This window comes from Poecilia reticulata, chromosome 14, assembly GCF_904066995.2.
Source record: "Poecilia reticulata chromosome 14, P_reticulata-male-v2, whole genome shotgun sequence".
NCBI lineage: Eukaryota > Metazoa > Chordata > Actinopteri > Cyprinodontiformes > Poeciliidae > Poecilia > Poecilia reticulata.
Genome location: NC_088843.1, coordinates 11,195,392 through 11,210,324, shown reverse-complemented (window position 1 = coordinate 11,210,324; position 14,933 = coordinate 11,195,392). Strand labels below are relative to the sequence as shown.

The window sequence follows — 14,933 nt, the reverse complement described above, 5'->3', positions numbered from 1 at the left end:
TGTCAGGTTAACTGGCCTCTCCAAATTGCCCCTAGGTGTGAGTGTGTGTGTGCATGGTTGTTTGTCCTGTGTGTCTCTGTGTTGCCCTGCGACAGACTGGTGACCTGTCCAGGGTGAACCCCGCCTCTCACCCGGAGCGTTAGCTGGAGATAGGCACCAGCACCCCTCCTGAACCCACAAAGGGACAAGTGTGCAAAGAAAATGGATGGATGGATGGATGGATGGATGTTCCTTCACATGTCCACACATGTGAAAGAAAGTAGTGTGGGTGTAGACAACAGAACTGACTAAAGCCCTGGTCCCCCCCCCATTCTCATAAATCCTTCCTTGGGCAAGATAAACTGCACTTCATTTACATCGTCCACAACAGAACCACAATTGAACATGTATTAATTTTCAAAAGTTTGAATTGGGGAAACAGACAGCGACTTTATTTTGAAAGCTCATAACGGAACCTGTTTGTTTTGCACTCCGTCTGCATTGACGGTGTGTTTGTGGGAAGGGGAGGGGGGGTCTCCACAGGCTCTGGGCATCCTCAGACAGGTGGAGGAGACGTCCTCAAGCAGCTGAACTGCACCGGGCTCGGACTTGAGGACTGGGCTGGGCTGCAGGACGAGCGGCGGCGCTCGCTGTGCACGCTCGGTGCACGGATCCTCCCCCCCCCACCCCTCTCCTCCCTCCTCATCCCTCATTTGCTCCCCTTGCAGCTGATGCCAGATACAAAAACATGCTTCGGCTGATTCCCCCCCCGTCCTGATGATCCCCCGCACACATGCTTGATATTTTCAGCGTGCGCGCGGAGAAGATGAGGGGGATGTAGCCGCAGCAGGACAAATGAGGAGAACACATGGACTGCAGCTTTTTCCCTGAGATTCTTACGGCGTAACCGGGCTTTCATCGCGCTGCTCTGGTCATGGAGAGCCAAGCGGTCGAGCCGCAGAACTATGAAGATGTGCAGAAAAGCGGCTACCTCCGCAAGCACAAATCGATGCACCGGCGGTTCTTCGTGCTGAGGGCGGCCTCGGAGCATGGTCCCGCTCGTCTTGAGTACTATGAGAACGAAAAGAAATTCCGCAGTAAATCACCTGTGCCCAAGAAGGTCCTGAACCTGGAGACCTGCTTCAACATCAACAAGCGGGCGGATTCCAAGAACAAGCACATGATCGTGCTCTACACCCGCAGCGAGAGCTTTGCCATTGCTGCGGACAGCGAGGAGGTCCAGAATGAGTGGTACCAAGCCATGCTGGATCTTCAGTGCAACTGTAAGACATGAAGCGTGGGGCTGTGATTCCCACTGTCTGTTTCTCCATCAGGCCTGTCCTGCCCTATAGGCTGGTTGATCTCCATATATCTGTCTCGCCCATTCCAGATTGTTAAAAAAAAAGAAAAAAAAAGAGCACAACCCAGCTTGTATTGTTAGAATATGTTCAATTTTATTTTGTTTTATTTTATTTTATTTTATTTATTTATTTACTGCAGGTGTGGTTTAGTCGTTTGTTTTATTTATTTGTAAATCTCATTGTATTCCGTGAATCAGACTGTTTTTGAAGACAGGAGGTGGTTCATCTGACTGAGCGGGGTAGACCATCACGCAACGGGCGGCATGCGTTATGTGTTTGTGCGGCGATCTCACCAAGCTTCAACATAGAGGATCAATTCCAGTCGGCAAAAAATAAAAAATAAAATAAAATAATAATAATAATGTGATGCATATTTAATTGTTCGTGCGTACAGCGAGGGGGAAACCGCTGCCTCTTATGACTAAAATGCAGCCCGCATTCGCACGATGGTGTGTTTTGCATGACGCAGTGGGCATATAGCAACCATCCAAGGGATGCATCATATAGTAGTAGCCTATCGCGGTGCACTCCGCTGCAGCCTGTGTTTTTGTTTTTCTGCACAGCTCTGACATGCCGTTCGCCTAACCTACATTCGCGCTGTGCGGCGCGGCGCGGTGAAGGCAGGATTGGGACGGAATCTGACTGGAAATGATGTTTCTGTTGGCTACTCTCGTGTTTACGTCGTTATTCTTATGATGGGAGCAGACCACCACCACCACCCGCCCTCCTCCCCTTTGCATTTCATGCGTTTCAGTCAGTCAGTGTAGACTGATGGGCTTGCCCCTCTCCGACGTGTTGTTGTGGAAGCCTGAGCAGATACGCGCTCAGAGCGTAGTGCGTAGACCACATCTTGTTGCCAGGGACAGCATCAATAGAGCCGTGGTGTGTGTGTGTGTGTGTGTGTGTGGGGGGGGGTGTGCGTGTGTGTGTGCGTGCGTATGTGTGTGTATGTGCAAATATATCTATGCATGAATGTCTTGTTTACATTTTCCTATTCGAAAATAGTATATAGTCCACTTCTCTGTAATCAGTTAATAAATAAAATATTTATCGGAATTGCAGCCATCAAACCATGTTTATAATTACTTAACTTTTTTTTTCTTTTCTGGTATTTATCTTTGGTGATGATTGGTGATTATTATTCACTCTCCATGGTTTCTCTGTCACTTAAAATTACTTTCAGGCTGGAAAATGTGGTACTGAAAAATTAACTTAAGCCAAAATCTAAAAAGGCGTTTGAATAATGTTGGGCTTATCTGTATTTAAAAGGAAGTTGTCCACATAGAGTTTGGTCCATATTAACATGAAAGCAAGCACCCATGATGCCAATCTCTAACACATTTCATTTTCAATTTTTAAATACTTGTCATGCACCTACTTTTTTATTCAGATTCAGAACTAGTGCAGCAGTGGTTTTGTCTGCTTTATTTATTTGGGTCCTCAGTAGCAATTGTCGTAACAGTGGCACGACTTTCTCGTATACTAGAAATATTTTCACCTTAGATATTTTTCAACTGGTTCTTTTTAAAAAAATTTTACACCTTTTCACAGTCTTGATTAGCACTTTTTAATATTGGACTTTGAGGTTGAGATTGGCGAAAAATCGCTATGTTTCTCTGTTATACATTGGAGGAGCATCCTGTTTATTTTTACATTTGAATTTTGGATAGTCTTGCTTCCAACCCGGAGCTTAGATGACAACATGTTTGTAAGAAAACAGAAAAAAATGGGGAAAAAACATCCAACTCAATATTGTAATACTATTTCAAAACGGCATGACGGTATGATGGACAAACATGGAGTTTAGTGAGATGCTACTTGTTTAAAAAGCTGTAAGAACTTCTGGCCAACGTTTATTTCAGTGTTTCTAAAACCTTTAAATGGAAATAACACCTTACTAATTTTGTACTTTTTCAAGTAACAGTATTTTTACTGACTTTTTGAAGACTTTTGTCTTCAAAAAGTCTGTGTGTGTTTTGAAGACTTTTGTCTTCAAAAAGTCAAGTTGAACCACTGAAGTATAGGAAAAAATAACAGATAAACTCCTCACAGTTGAAATGCTGAGTTGTCAACGTGACTAGCCAACCTTCTGGGCTCTCCTACCCACCACAACACAGTTTTTCTGTGTGTGGCTCTCAGGGGATGAAGGAAGATAAATCACAAATTGTGCTTTAATAAATGTGAATCAGAATGATTTATTTAATCCCATAGAAAACGTGTTAAATTTTTCACTAGATCAAAACCTGTGAATTTCATGCCAACTTTAGTGTCGCTAGCTTTGCGTTGTAAATTTTGTTTAAGTGCTTACATTGTATGGTGTCACATCCCATTTCACTGGACATACAGATAATCAACAGAAACTATGTGACAAAAAACAGTTTGGTTTTGAACTGTACTGCCCTGGGTGGTGAACCATTTCACTCATGTCCAAAACTACCACCTAATTCAGTGAAAATTAAGTTTGATCTAATTCTTAGTTTACTGTTTTCGACTACATATCTGCATTTACCTTGAAAAATAACAATCACCGGTACCACTGTGGTATTACTTTTTAGCTAATTTATTCTAAGCCCCTTAGGACATAAAATATTATTATTTGCTGGAGCTTAAAGTGATGCAGATTAATTGGCTAGAGCAGAGCTGCTAGGCAGATACATTTTTTTTATATTATGACAGACAATAAATAATCAAATTCAGTGTTTTGTTGTTGTTTTTTTCACATTTAGAGGTGTAATCGATTAATATGAGTATTTTGCTCTGTTTCTTCCCAGGTAAAACTCCAGAAGACTATGGCAGCAGTGGAGAGTGTAGCTCTCCATCTCCCATCCCAACTTTTAAGGAGGTATGGCAAGTCAAGGTTTGGCCTAAAGGTCTTGGACATGCCAGGAACTTGGTGGGCATCTATCGGCTGTGCCTAACTGATAAGACAGTCAACTTTGTCAAACTCAACTCGGATGTGGCCGCTGTGGTGTTGCAGCTGATGAATGTCCGCAGGTGTGGCCATTCAGAGAACTTCTTCTTCATCGAGGTGGGACGCTCAGCCATCACAGGCCCTGGAGAGTTCTGGATGCAAGTGGACGACTCCGTTGTGGCTCAAAACATGCACGAGACTCTGCTGGAGGCGATGAAAGCCCTGAGTGAGGAGTTCCGTCAGCGCAGCAAGTCTCAGTCTGTGGGAACTTCCTGTGGTGGCGGCACTGCTTCAAACCCCATTAGTGTCCCGAGTCGGCGTCATCACCCAAACCTGCCACCAAGCCAGGTGGGCTTCTCCAGACGAGCACGCACTGAGACCCCAGGAACAGGTGGCAGCAGCACAAGCACATCACCCACGTCACGTCATGGTTTTCCAAGGGCACGAACAGCCAGCATCGGAGCCAGGTCGGAGGAGGGAGGAGCGAGTGCCAGAGGGACGTGGGCCAGTTCCAGCCCGAGCCTGAATGGATCCTGCTCTACTACTCCAACGCTTAGGCCCAAACCCACAAGGGCTCCAACACCTGCTAAGATTACCTTAAGCCTTGCACGTTACACACCTAACCCTGCTCCCTCTCCCGCACCAAGCCTATCCTCCAGTTCAGGTCACGGGTCAGAGTGTGGCCTGGTTGGGTCCGTAGTGGGAGGCATGTCGATTTGCTCCTACGCTCGCGTTTCTCAAAGAGTTTCTGTTTCAGGTTCACCGAGTGACTACGGGTCCTCGGATGAGTATGGCTCCAGTCCTGGTGAACACTCTCTGCTCATACCAAGTCTATCAGGACATCATGCACATGGAGAGGGCTCCTCCAGCTATATAGTAATGGGACAACGAGAGGGTCTGCTTGGTTCCCATCATCATCCAAAAGGTAGACGGATTCTGCGACGCTCATCAAGTCGAGAGTCTGAGGCCGAGCGAAGGCTGCTGAGCAAGAGGGCGTCCCTGCCTTTGGCATCCCATGAAAGACTAACCCCGCACAGAAAAGATGAAGATGATGACGATGAGGAAGAGTATGCCATCATGTCACAGAGTGCTAATAGAGAGAGGGCGGATCTGCATCAAGGCTCAGGGAATCCAGCAGTACAGGGTGGGCAGCTTGACGCAGTAGGGAAGAACAGGAAGAAGGCTGACAAAAGCAGGGGACATGGGGACAGAGGAGCAGCTGTAGACAGTGGCTACATGTCAATGTTACCTGGGGTGACATCTCCACCTGTTTCACTATCTCTTTCAATGGGTATGTACGACGCCAGTGCTAAACCTGGGGCAGATGACGAGTACATGGCCATGACCCCCAACAACAGCGTGTCCCCTCCTCAGCACATCCGCCAACCCACCTCAGAGGGCTACATGGTCATGTCTCCTAACAGCAGCAGCTCCACAGACCTGCACGGACTGGGCATATGGGAGAGCAGAGCCAGCATGGAGAGCCGGGCAGCCAGTGACTACATGAACATTTCCCCTGTCAGCAGTCGCTCTGCCTGCAGCACACCGCCTTCACACCCTGAGCAGCACCAGCTGCAACCAAAAATGTTCAATTCATACTTCTCCCTGCCACGAGCCTATCAGCATACCCTGTATAGTCGCTTTGAGGAGGACTTGAACAAGGGGGAAGAAAAGAAAGACAGCAGTGGGCATGAAAGTGCTGGTAGGGGAGGGAGAACAGGGTACAGCAAAAGAAACAAAATTGCAGTGGGCTCTGCAGGAGGCTGCCAGCTCTCCATGTCTTCCTCTTCTTTCTCCTCCAGCTCTGCTAGCAGTGAAAGCCTTGAAGATAAGTCAACATCTGGTGGGCGGGGGCTAAGTTTATTAAGAACTGGGGCGGAATACAAAAGTGCAGGAACATCCACAAAGGATGGACGTCACCACCAAAAGCGCGCATCCAGTAGTAAAAGCCCAAAGCAACAGAGGAGGGGGCGTCCTTTGAGCGTATCTTCAGACATTGCTAAAGCGAACACCTTGCCAAGGGTTAAGGAGAATCTACCACCATTGGGATCCCAGAATGTTGGGGACTATGTAAGTATTGTCTTTAAGGAAGATGGTGCATCCGATAAAGAACGAAGTGGAGGGTCTCGTCACAGACCGCCTATAATCCATGGAACTCTTCGGCCCATAAACCAGCCGCTCCTCTGTCATGATAACCCTGCTAACCTTCCCCGCAGCTTCTCGGCACCACTCTCCACCTGCGCTGAGTATGTCAACATGGATTTAGGGAAATCCTCCACACCCCTGACTCATGTTAGGTCCACATTCAGCACCCTGCAGGACCCACCGACAGCTTCCCCCAAGGCCCGGCATGAACACAGCTCGCCCTCTCCACTGGTAGCAGAGTGCAGCGCAGGGTACAGAACAAAAATAAAGATGGCAACAGGGCCGACGGACGTTCCATTCATGGACAGCAAAATTTCCAATTCGAGCAACTTAGCAAGACCTGCCATCCACTCTGGTCAAGCACTATCTAGAGAGCAGGAGGCAAGTTTGGGTTCTTCCCCGGTCAAGTCCTTCCAGTCGCCTGATAAGAGCGGCAGACTGGTCCGAGGTGATCAACAGGGACACCTGAGCCACCGGTCAGAGACGTTTAGCTCACCGCCATCTTTGCCACCATACGCATCTTCTTCTACCTCCCTCTTCCCCGAGGGCAGCCAGGCAGCGAGTCATCGGCAGGGTTTGGACTGCTCACTGTGGGAGAATGGCCAGACTGCTGGTTTGTCTGCCACGCCTCCACCCCAAGCCTCCACCACATCCACTGAACAAGGCCTTAACTACATAGACCTTGACTTAGCCATGAAGGAGAGCCCTCAAGCTGGAGCAGAGCGCACCTCTCCTGTCTACAACGTCGGAGCGAGTACCAGTGCCGGCTCTTCCCTCAACACTTACGCCAGTATTGATTTCTACAAATCGGAGGAACTACGAATGAACCAGAGCAGTAGGAAGGAGGGGCAAGGTGAGTGCTGTGAGTCCCCAGACCAAGAATATTCTAAAAAATATTCATTATGAATTGTAAAATGACAAATTGACAATTGCAGACATTCAGAACATTGAGTGGCATTCACAATGGCTTTATAAGCAGCTGCAGTCCAAACAGTTATGAAAAAAAAAAGCCCTGATGATGATGTAAACATTTCAGTATAGCTAAAAGGAGAAAAAAACATTTAACACTAATCAGATTGGATACATGCTTTGACATGATGTTAATAGTCATCTGATAAAATCCTTGTCTGGATCTTAGTCACTGCTGCTTTCATCTTGCACTGATGTTTTCCATGGCTTCAAGCTGGTGGGCAGCGCTGCGCTTCCAGTCTGTGGGCTGTCTGTAGAGTCTCTTATTATCACAAGTGGGTGTTCAGAGAGCAGGGCCAATTGATTTGTCTGCTGGTAATGAGCCATTTCACATGAATGGAGGCACAGGGGACAAAACGCGGGCCAGGTGTTTATATGTTTATACGTGGGCGAGTTGATGGCTGCTGCATTTCTGATGGCAGCGTTAAGTTTCATGTTGTATTCCTAAGATCGGTTTATCACTGTTTAAGGTTCACTTCTTTTTTCTTTTAAATAAATTGATGTGCAGATTGTCAAAAATATGTGCTCTATTTTCAAGTTAACATTTCATGTTTAATATCAATATGAGCAGAGAAATTTGATCAAAGTCAATTCTTCTATGGGCAATCATATTCTATATGTGCAGCTATTTATTTAGCATTTACATAATTGAAATCTAGGCTCTGGGAATACTCTGTCCATGAGTAATTATTTATGCTGCAGTTAATGACTGATCATGCCTTTCGGTAATGCAAATCTCTATAAGCCCATTTATCCTGGTTTCATCAACTGTAACTGTTTTCTGATAAACTGTACCTCAGAGCAGTGTTTCATTATAAACCCAGAAAGAACCTGGCTTACTCCATGTCCAGTCAGAAGTTGGCATGCACTCATCCCTGCCATGATTTTTATATTGATTTTGGTTTTTTTAACTGTTTATTTGTTGGTTTGATTTTCTTTCTACAGCGAAAGATTGTACAAAATACGGCTTCAATGATTTTAATAAGATTTGAGTGCACAAGTTTGAATTGATTATGAATTTTCTGTCATTCAGACAGGGTCAAAACTATACATACAGGCTCAGACCTATTCCTGTATTTGGTCATAGAAAGTTGTACCTTGACGTCAAATATTTTTTTTAACCATAAAAGAGCTTCTGACAAATTCTGGCAGGGGTTTTGACCACTCTTCTTAGCAGAATTGGTATAATTTATTTAAATTGGTTGGTTTCTCTGGCATGGATCTGACTTTTATGCATAATCTGTACATTTTCAACAGGTTGTGTTTGGGGTCACTTCAAGCACCTATTTGTAAATGCTGGAACACCAACATCACTTTCCACGTTGAAGTAAATTTAACATCGAAACGGAGACAAAACCAGCCAACTTAGAGAAAGTCCTCCTCCAAAACTATTGGCACCAAGCTCTCCAAAAATCTGAGGCTGGAGCCCAATGCCATTCGGAGACGTGTTTTGCTATCAAAAATGAAGAAATTTTATTTCATTGAGAAGAAGTATGTCTAGATAAGTCAGGGTTAGATATTAACATTTGAGAATATTGAGCCAAAAGCCAACCATGGTGGTCTTAGATTCTTCCTGATGGTCTAGTTTACCAGTACTGGTCGACTACATGAGGAGGAAAACTTATTCAATGTTGACACAACTGTTGATTGAACTTACCACTAATATCAACCTTATTGAAAATATTTTCTTTAAAGCTAGATCCGTGTTGGGAATTTTAAATTAGTTCTACAAGTTCTGCATAGAAAATTTAATCCAGAAGTGTGTTGCTGGCTACAAAAACCACATTGGTGCTCTGCAGCTTGTTAACAGACACTACAGCAAAATCAACAAAACTCTGTGGGGATGTGTGTATGTATATTTGAGTCTTTATGACTCTGTGGATTACAGAAAATCCATAATGAGTTCTGTCTTGTTTCTGTCTTGTTTTTTTTTAAATTTTATTTAAATCATTGAGTTAACAGTCCAGACTTGAAAACCTTGGTTCAAATAAATCATCTAAAGCCAAACATTTAGACCTGTGATGAGAATTGTAGGTACCTCCACTTTATTATATTCAAATGATCAGATTAGATGAGTGAACACTTTGTGCTGTTCAGGTGGTTATAAAAAAAAAAGAAGAAACAATCTGTGGAAGTGATAAAGCTGTCACAAGCACACACAATATTGATATCTGCAACAACGGCCATGAGACCGATCAGAAAATCCTTCAACAAAGATATCAAGCGTCATGTGATATTTACTCAAGCTGCCAGCAGGACTTCTAGATTAAACAAAAGCAATATGCCTGGGCGAATGCATAATCTAGACAGAACCGCTTTATCGGCTGTAACATTCTGTGCTGAGAAAGTCTACGTTAGATGTGCCGGGGGGGTGGGGTGAAAAAAGATTTACGCTTTTTACCGCATGAAGATAAAAAAAATTCCTTGTGTCTGAAATCTATCCTTGAACATCTCTGCCTTCTTTTGATTCTTTCATTCCAGACTGTTGATCTCCGTCGTTGTCTTTGATGCGACGGCTCGCCGTGTGTTGCCACAACAGAACTGTACGCCGGAGTCGGATCGCTGAAACTATGGAAATCTGATCCCTTCCTGTTTGCTGTTTTCTGTCAACCAAATGTGTGCCAAACACACACACACGCACGCACACGCAAACGCGCACTTACACACACACAGCCTTACAAACTCAACACACAATCAAAGCGTAAGGAAAAGACGTTACGTTGCTTGAACTAAGGAGACACTTGATCTTTTTCTTTAACTAGGTACAGAGAAGCTCACAGGTGACAGGCTACAAAATATGGTTGCCATTTTTTTGTACTTTATTCGAAATCATAATTGTTCCAAAATGCTTTATTGTGTGTAGATGTAAGTTTAAATGAATTTTATAATTGGCAAAATCTCCATCTGTCATTTTTGAGCGAACCAGTTGGTTGAAGTTTTGTGCCACAAGACTGGAAAGTAATTATATGCTAATTAGTGAGATTATTTAATTTCACTGCAGTGTTACATCCTTCTTCTTCTTTGCACACCTAGTTTAAATGATCAACAAGTGTCCCTTAGGTTCAAGCAAATAAGAAGATAACTACTGGACACACGTTTCTTAAACATTCACACCATCTCACTGTAAACAGTTTTAAATTATTATCTACTGTAAAGTTGCCCCCCCAAAAAAAGCTTTTATACTTCTAGACTACTGCTCTTGTGTTACTGAGGTGCTTCAAATACTGGTCAAATGCTTTGAAATGTAAAGACTCACTACAGAGCCCTTCACATTTATTTGCTCTCCTGGTGAGGATGTGTAAAAATCCTTCAAATAAATTAGTCTTTTATTGCAGCAGCAACATTTCACATAAGATGATTCTAAGACTAAAAGGGACTTTTCAGTGCAAGCTGCCCAAAACAATGTTGGCATGTATCTAGTTTCTAATGGCTGTAATACAAATCTGACAAACTCTTTGTTGGAGTTTTTAAATTATAAGTTGCCTTGTTTGCCTCGACCAGCCTTGTTTGTTCCCTTTCTCTTAAATTTTTGCAGTCATTTCCTAACTTGTGGGGTTGATGTTTTTTCTTGAGTGGCATGTTCTCTTGTCTTTCCCACTTTGAAGAAAGGAAAAGAGCAATGTGCCTCTGCGTCACATAAAAGTTTTCCCAAGGAAGCCGCAAGTCACGCATTACAAATGAAAGGATTCTCAATACTCTAATCACCTTGAAAAGATAAAGAGATTTAAATTAGATAAAAAATAAAATAGGACTTAACTTTAAGGCTTTTTGCATGTCTTTACAGAGATGCCAGTTAAAGTGAAGGACGCTTTTCCACCATTTACCCATCAACCCCCATTGCTGTGATGCGAATCAAGTCCAGCCCCATTCAAATTGGAAAAATTATTTTGCTTGTATTTGGAGAAATGTCCCGGCTGATGGGTGCTAAAGAGTCTTGAACATAAAACTAGCAAGGCTCTTCGTGTCCCACTTTTAAGTGTTCAAAGATTTGCCCGATTGTTAGACGCATAGAAGTTGAACAGACGCAGCCGGTCTGCGACGTCGACACGGACAGAGAGCTGCAAATATTCCCTCCTCGTCCGCCTTCGGATTCCTCTTAATAACAGTGTATCAGACGAGGCTGACACATGACTGTCAAATCAATTACATGATGTCTGAGTCACATCGCCGAGCGCTTCAGCAGGAGAGAGACCACCAGAGGAAAAGAAACAGAGATATACGTTGTTTTTTTTAAGTTGACTTAAAATCATTTTGAACTTTTAAGTAACACAAACTTAGTAGAAAAATTATAAATGCTTTTTTTTTGGCATCTTAGCTTTTCTATTACAACTATATATTACACTATGGTATATACTATAGTAATAAGAGTAGAGTGACAGAAGCTATAGTACATACTGTGGTTATAGTTTTCCTCATTTCCGAAACAGTTAACACAATTTTAATATAAAGTGACACACTACAATGGTATATAAAATATACAGTATACATATAATGAATAATACTATATAGCCTAGATATCTATATACTCTTTTATAAAGTGCCTCATTTTTGATTGTAGCTGTTTTTACACAGGTGATCTTAAAATGGGTTGTGAAAATGGGGGGTGGACAAAAAAACAAAAAACAATAAAATTTCTCTTCAAAACTTAAATTTGTGGAAGGAGGACAGACCAGAAACTTAAAACTGCTGCCATTCAACAGTGATTAGATTGCCTTAAAATGTTTTATGAGAGACATGAAAAAAGAAGCAGTTTTGATTTTGTTGCAGTGCCTAACACTGAAGCCACGATGTAAGCACATGCACCCCTCTCGCTATTTTATTTACATTTTTTTTGGTTGGTTTTTGTCAAACTGTGGTTTTACTAAAAAAAAAAAAAACAACAAAAAAAAAGAAGAAAAGAAACGCAAAAGAAAAGACAAAAATTAGAAACACAAGAAAGAATCCTCTCCTCATATATTTTTTGTAGTGGTCCCGACTTTCTATTTCATTCTCATGCGCCCAGCTGAAAAAACAAACATATACGATACATCAGTCATGCACGGCACCTTGCAAAACTATCATTGCTTTTGAACATTACAATCACAAAATTCAAACTGTGTTTTATTGGGATTTTATAAAACACACAGTTGCAAAGTTGGAAAAAAAATATTTACAAATCCAGATAAGAAAGGTCTTTTGGGGGTACGTCAATCAGCTTTGCTCAAACAACGTAGCCGTTCGCCTTTGTGAAGCATCTGGGAACAGTAAACGTTCAAATCACAGATTCTCAATTGGATCTAGGCCTACGCTTTTCAGTTTTTTTTTTATTAGTAAATCATTTTTGAGAAACATCTCATCTATACTCCATAGTTATACTCTATTCATGTTGGTTTGTCAGATAAGATCCTAATGTGGAAGTGATGAATACCTTTGCAAAGCACTGCATCTTAACTTTCCTGGTTTCTACGTCACGAAGAAGCTGCCATCTTGTATGTAAATAATGAACACGATATTAATGAATTAACTTTTACGTTTTTAAAGCACTCCCTTAACGAGCTTTTTAAAAAAAACGGAGCGTGCTTGTGGCTGTGAGCTTGTTTGTGTCAAAACTGTATGAACATGCTTTTCAGTGATTTGATGACACAGATGTTGATTGAGCTCCCGGAAGTTGGGAGTAGTTCTGTTTCTCTGTCACTTTGTCTTCTTTTCTCCACCCATAAGCATCTGTAGGACCAAGTCTTTACACTCATTACCTCCTCTTTTATAAATCCTGCTGCAGCCAACCAAAGTACCCAAAAGAAAAAAACAACAACAACATAAGTCTAAAATTAATAAAAGGTTTAGAATAATTTGTTGGTATAATTTAGGAAATTGACACATCCAGATATCAGTCAAGATGTTCTTTGCTTTTTAAAGCTCACATTGTGTTTCTCTGACGGTAGTACTTTGACTGGGGGGTGTTTAACCACAGCCACAGGTGGCAACATTTATTTGGCCTTGATGTGACATTGCTGAAACTGCAGACCATTTTAGTTGCAAATACTTTAAGGAAGAAAAAAAAGTATCTGCTGTATTTTGTTGATAGGGCAATGCAATGTTGAACCAAACTTGTTCTGAGTCCAGGGCTCTGGCTGAGTGCACACAGGGTAAAAACAAATTAAAGGTTTTCTTGATGGAGTTCTGACATTTGGTAGCTTTTCCCACATTTAGATATATTTTTCAAAAATGTGTTTGTTTGTTTTTACAATCCAAAGGACTCAGCACCAGTGTTGGCAAGTCAGTTTAAAGCTTATTTCAAAAACTGCGTCTCTTTCTTAAAAATATTTAGCTTTTTATTAGTACTTATTGGCGCCTGATATCGCATTGAATTGTGAGGAAAAGGCGGGAATCACCATGGCAACCAGTGTGCATTGCTTCCAAAAGAATGCAGTAGTTAAAATTGGACTTTCACAGTAAAACTAACAGGTACTTTTTTTTTTAAATTAATGCTACAACTGAAGAAGGATACAAATTACTGTTTGGCCAAGCCAGCCACCAGCAACAAGTTAATTTGGATTTTCAAAATAAGGTTGCCAATCCTGCTTTAAAAACAAACAAACAAAAAAACAATTATGTTAAAGTAAAGCACATTTATTTTCTTCTGCACATACACACCTAAATTAAGCATGACTTTATGTTTTTTTCTAAATAAATCACAATTTTTAAAAAAATGGCTTCTGCTATTTCATAGTTTGATTATTACAATTATTATATTTCTCATTCTTTGTCACCAGAGATAATATTTTGGGCTCAAATCAGACATATTAAGCACCAAGCGTTGGGCACGATTGAGGTTCCTTCAGGATTCCTTCCAATTTTTATATTTTTAACATCGTCTCTGCGCTCTCAGTGTACGCTTAACATTGACAATCTTAACCAAATCCATACAGGAGCTTTTGTTTTCGTAGTTTATCTTATCGAAGGGACGTTTTAATCTGTTTGTGTTAGCTTCCATTCTAATTGGGGATTAGAGAGATTCTCTGACTGTACTTTATAATCTCAAAGCAGAGCAGACGCAACAGTTGGTGTTACTGTAAAGCCCCTTGGAGAGTCTGATGTTGGCTCAGTGGGAGCAAAGGCATAAGAGGACTGCAGAACCTTATAACCAAAAACCACTGCAGCTTAATATGTCAATATCTGCTGTATTTCTCATTTCTTTTCTACCATTGGAAGATAAGAGACGGCTGCTTCCTTTGGCTATTTCACAGCAACACGGTGCACAAGCTGCTCCACAGACTCTAAATGTGGGAAATGATACTGTATGTACAATCAGGATACCTGCTATAACTACAGTAAAAGAGCATCATATGTATTTTAAAATCAAATGATCCTACTTTGATAATGATGTAATTGTAAAAGATGAACAGCAACTATAGGTATGTAAAGTTTAATGTGTATAAAGAAGTTTGCTTCAAGGGAAGGGAGGGGACGGGGCGGCATGGGGTTCATTCTGTTTATGGCAAAATTGTTTCAAACAGAATATTGATGATTTTTGTCTGTGATGTAGACAACAACAATGTTTTTTTTTCTTTTGATAAAAGGCAAAGTGA

The 14,933-nt window shown here is 41.9% G+C and overlaps 1 protein-coding gene across 1 annotated transcript; it reads left to right on the top strand.

The window, feature by feature from the left end:
- The first annotated feature begins 365 nt into the window (after positions 1–365).
- On the top strand, positions 366–13,818 carry LOC103475786 (insulin receptor substrate 1-B). The gene is made up of 3 exons (XM_008427656.3): positions 366–1,262; positions 4,112–7,249; positions 9,847–13,818. The coding sequence occupies exons 1-3, from the start codon at positions 914–916 to the stop codon at positions 9,852–9,854; spliced, it is 3,495 nt and encodes a 1,164-aa protein (XP_008425878.1). The 5' UTR covers positions 366–913; the 3' UTR covers positions 9,855–13,818.
- The last annotated feature ends 1,115 nt before the right edge of the window (positions 13,819–14,933 follow it).

What these genes read in the sequence shown, in the direction of transcription:
- LOC103475786 (XM_008427656.3), top strand. Translation starts at nt 914, where the DNA reads ATGGAGAGCCAAGCGGTCGAGCCGCAGAACTATGAAGATGTGCAGAAA. An exon ending in GCTGGATCTTCAGTGCAACT is followed by an intron (nt 1,263 to 4,111) that starts GTAAGACATGAA and finishes GTTTCTTCCCAG; the next exon opens with GTAAAACTCCAGAAGACTAT.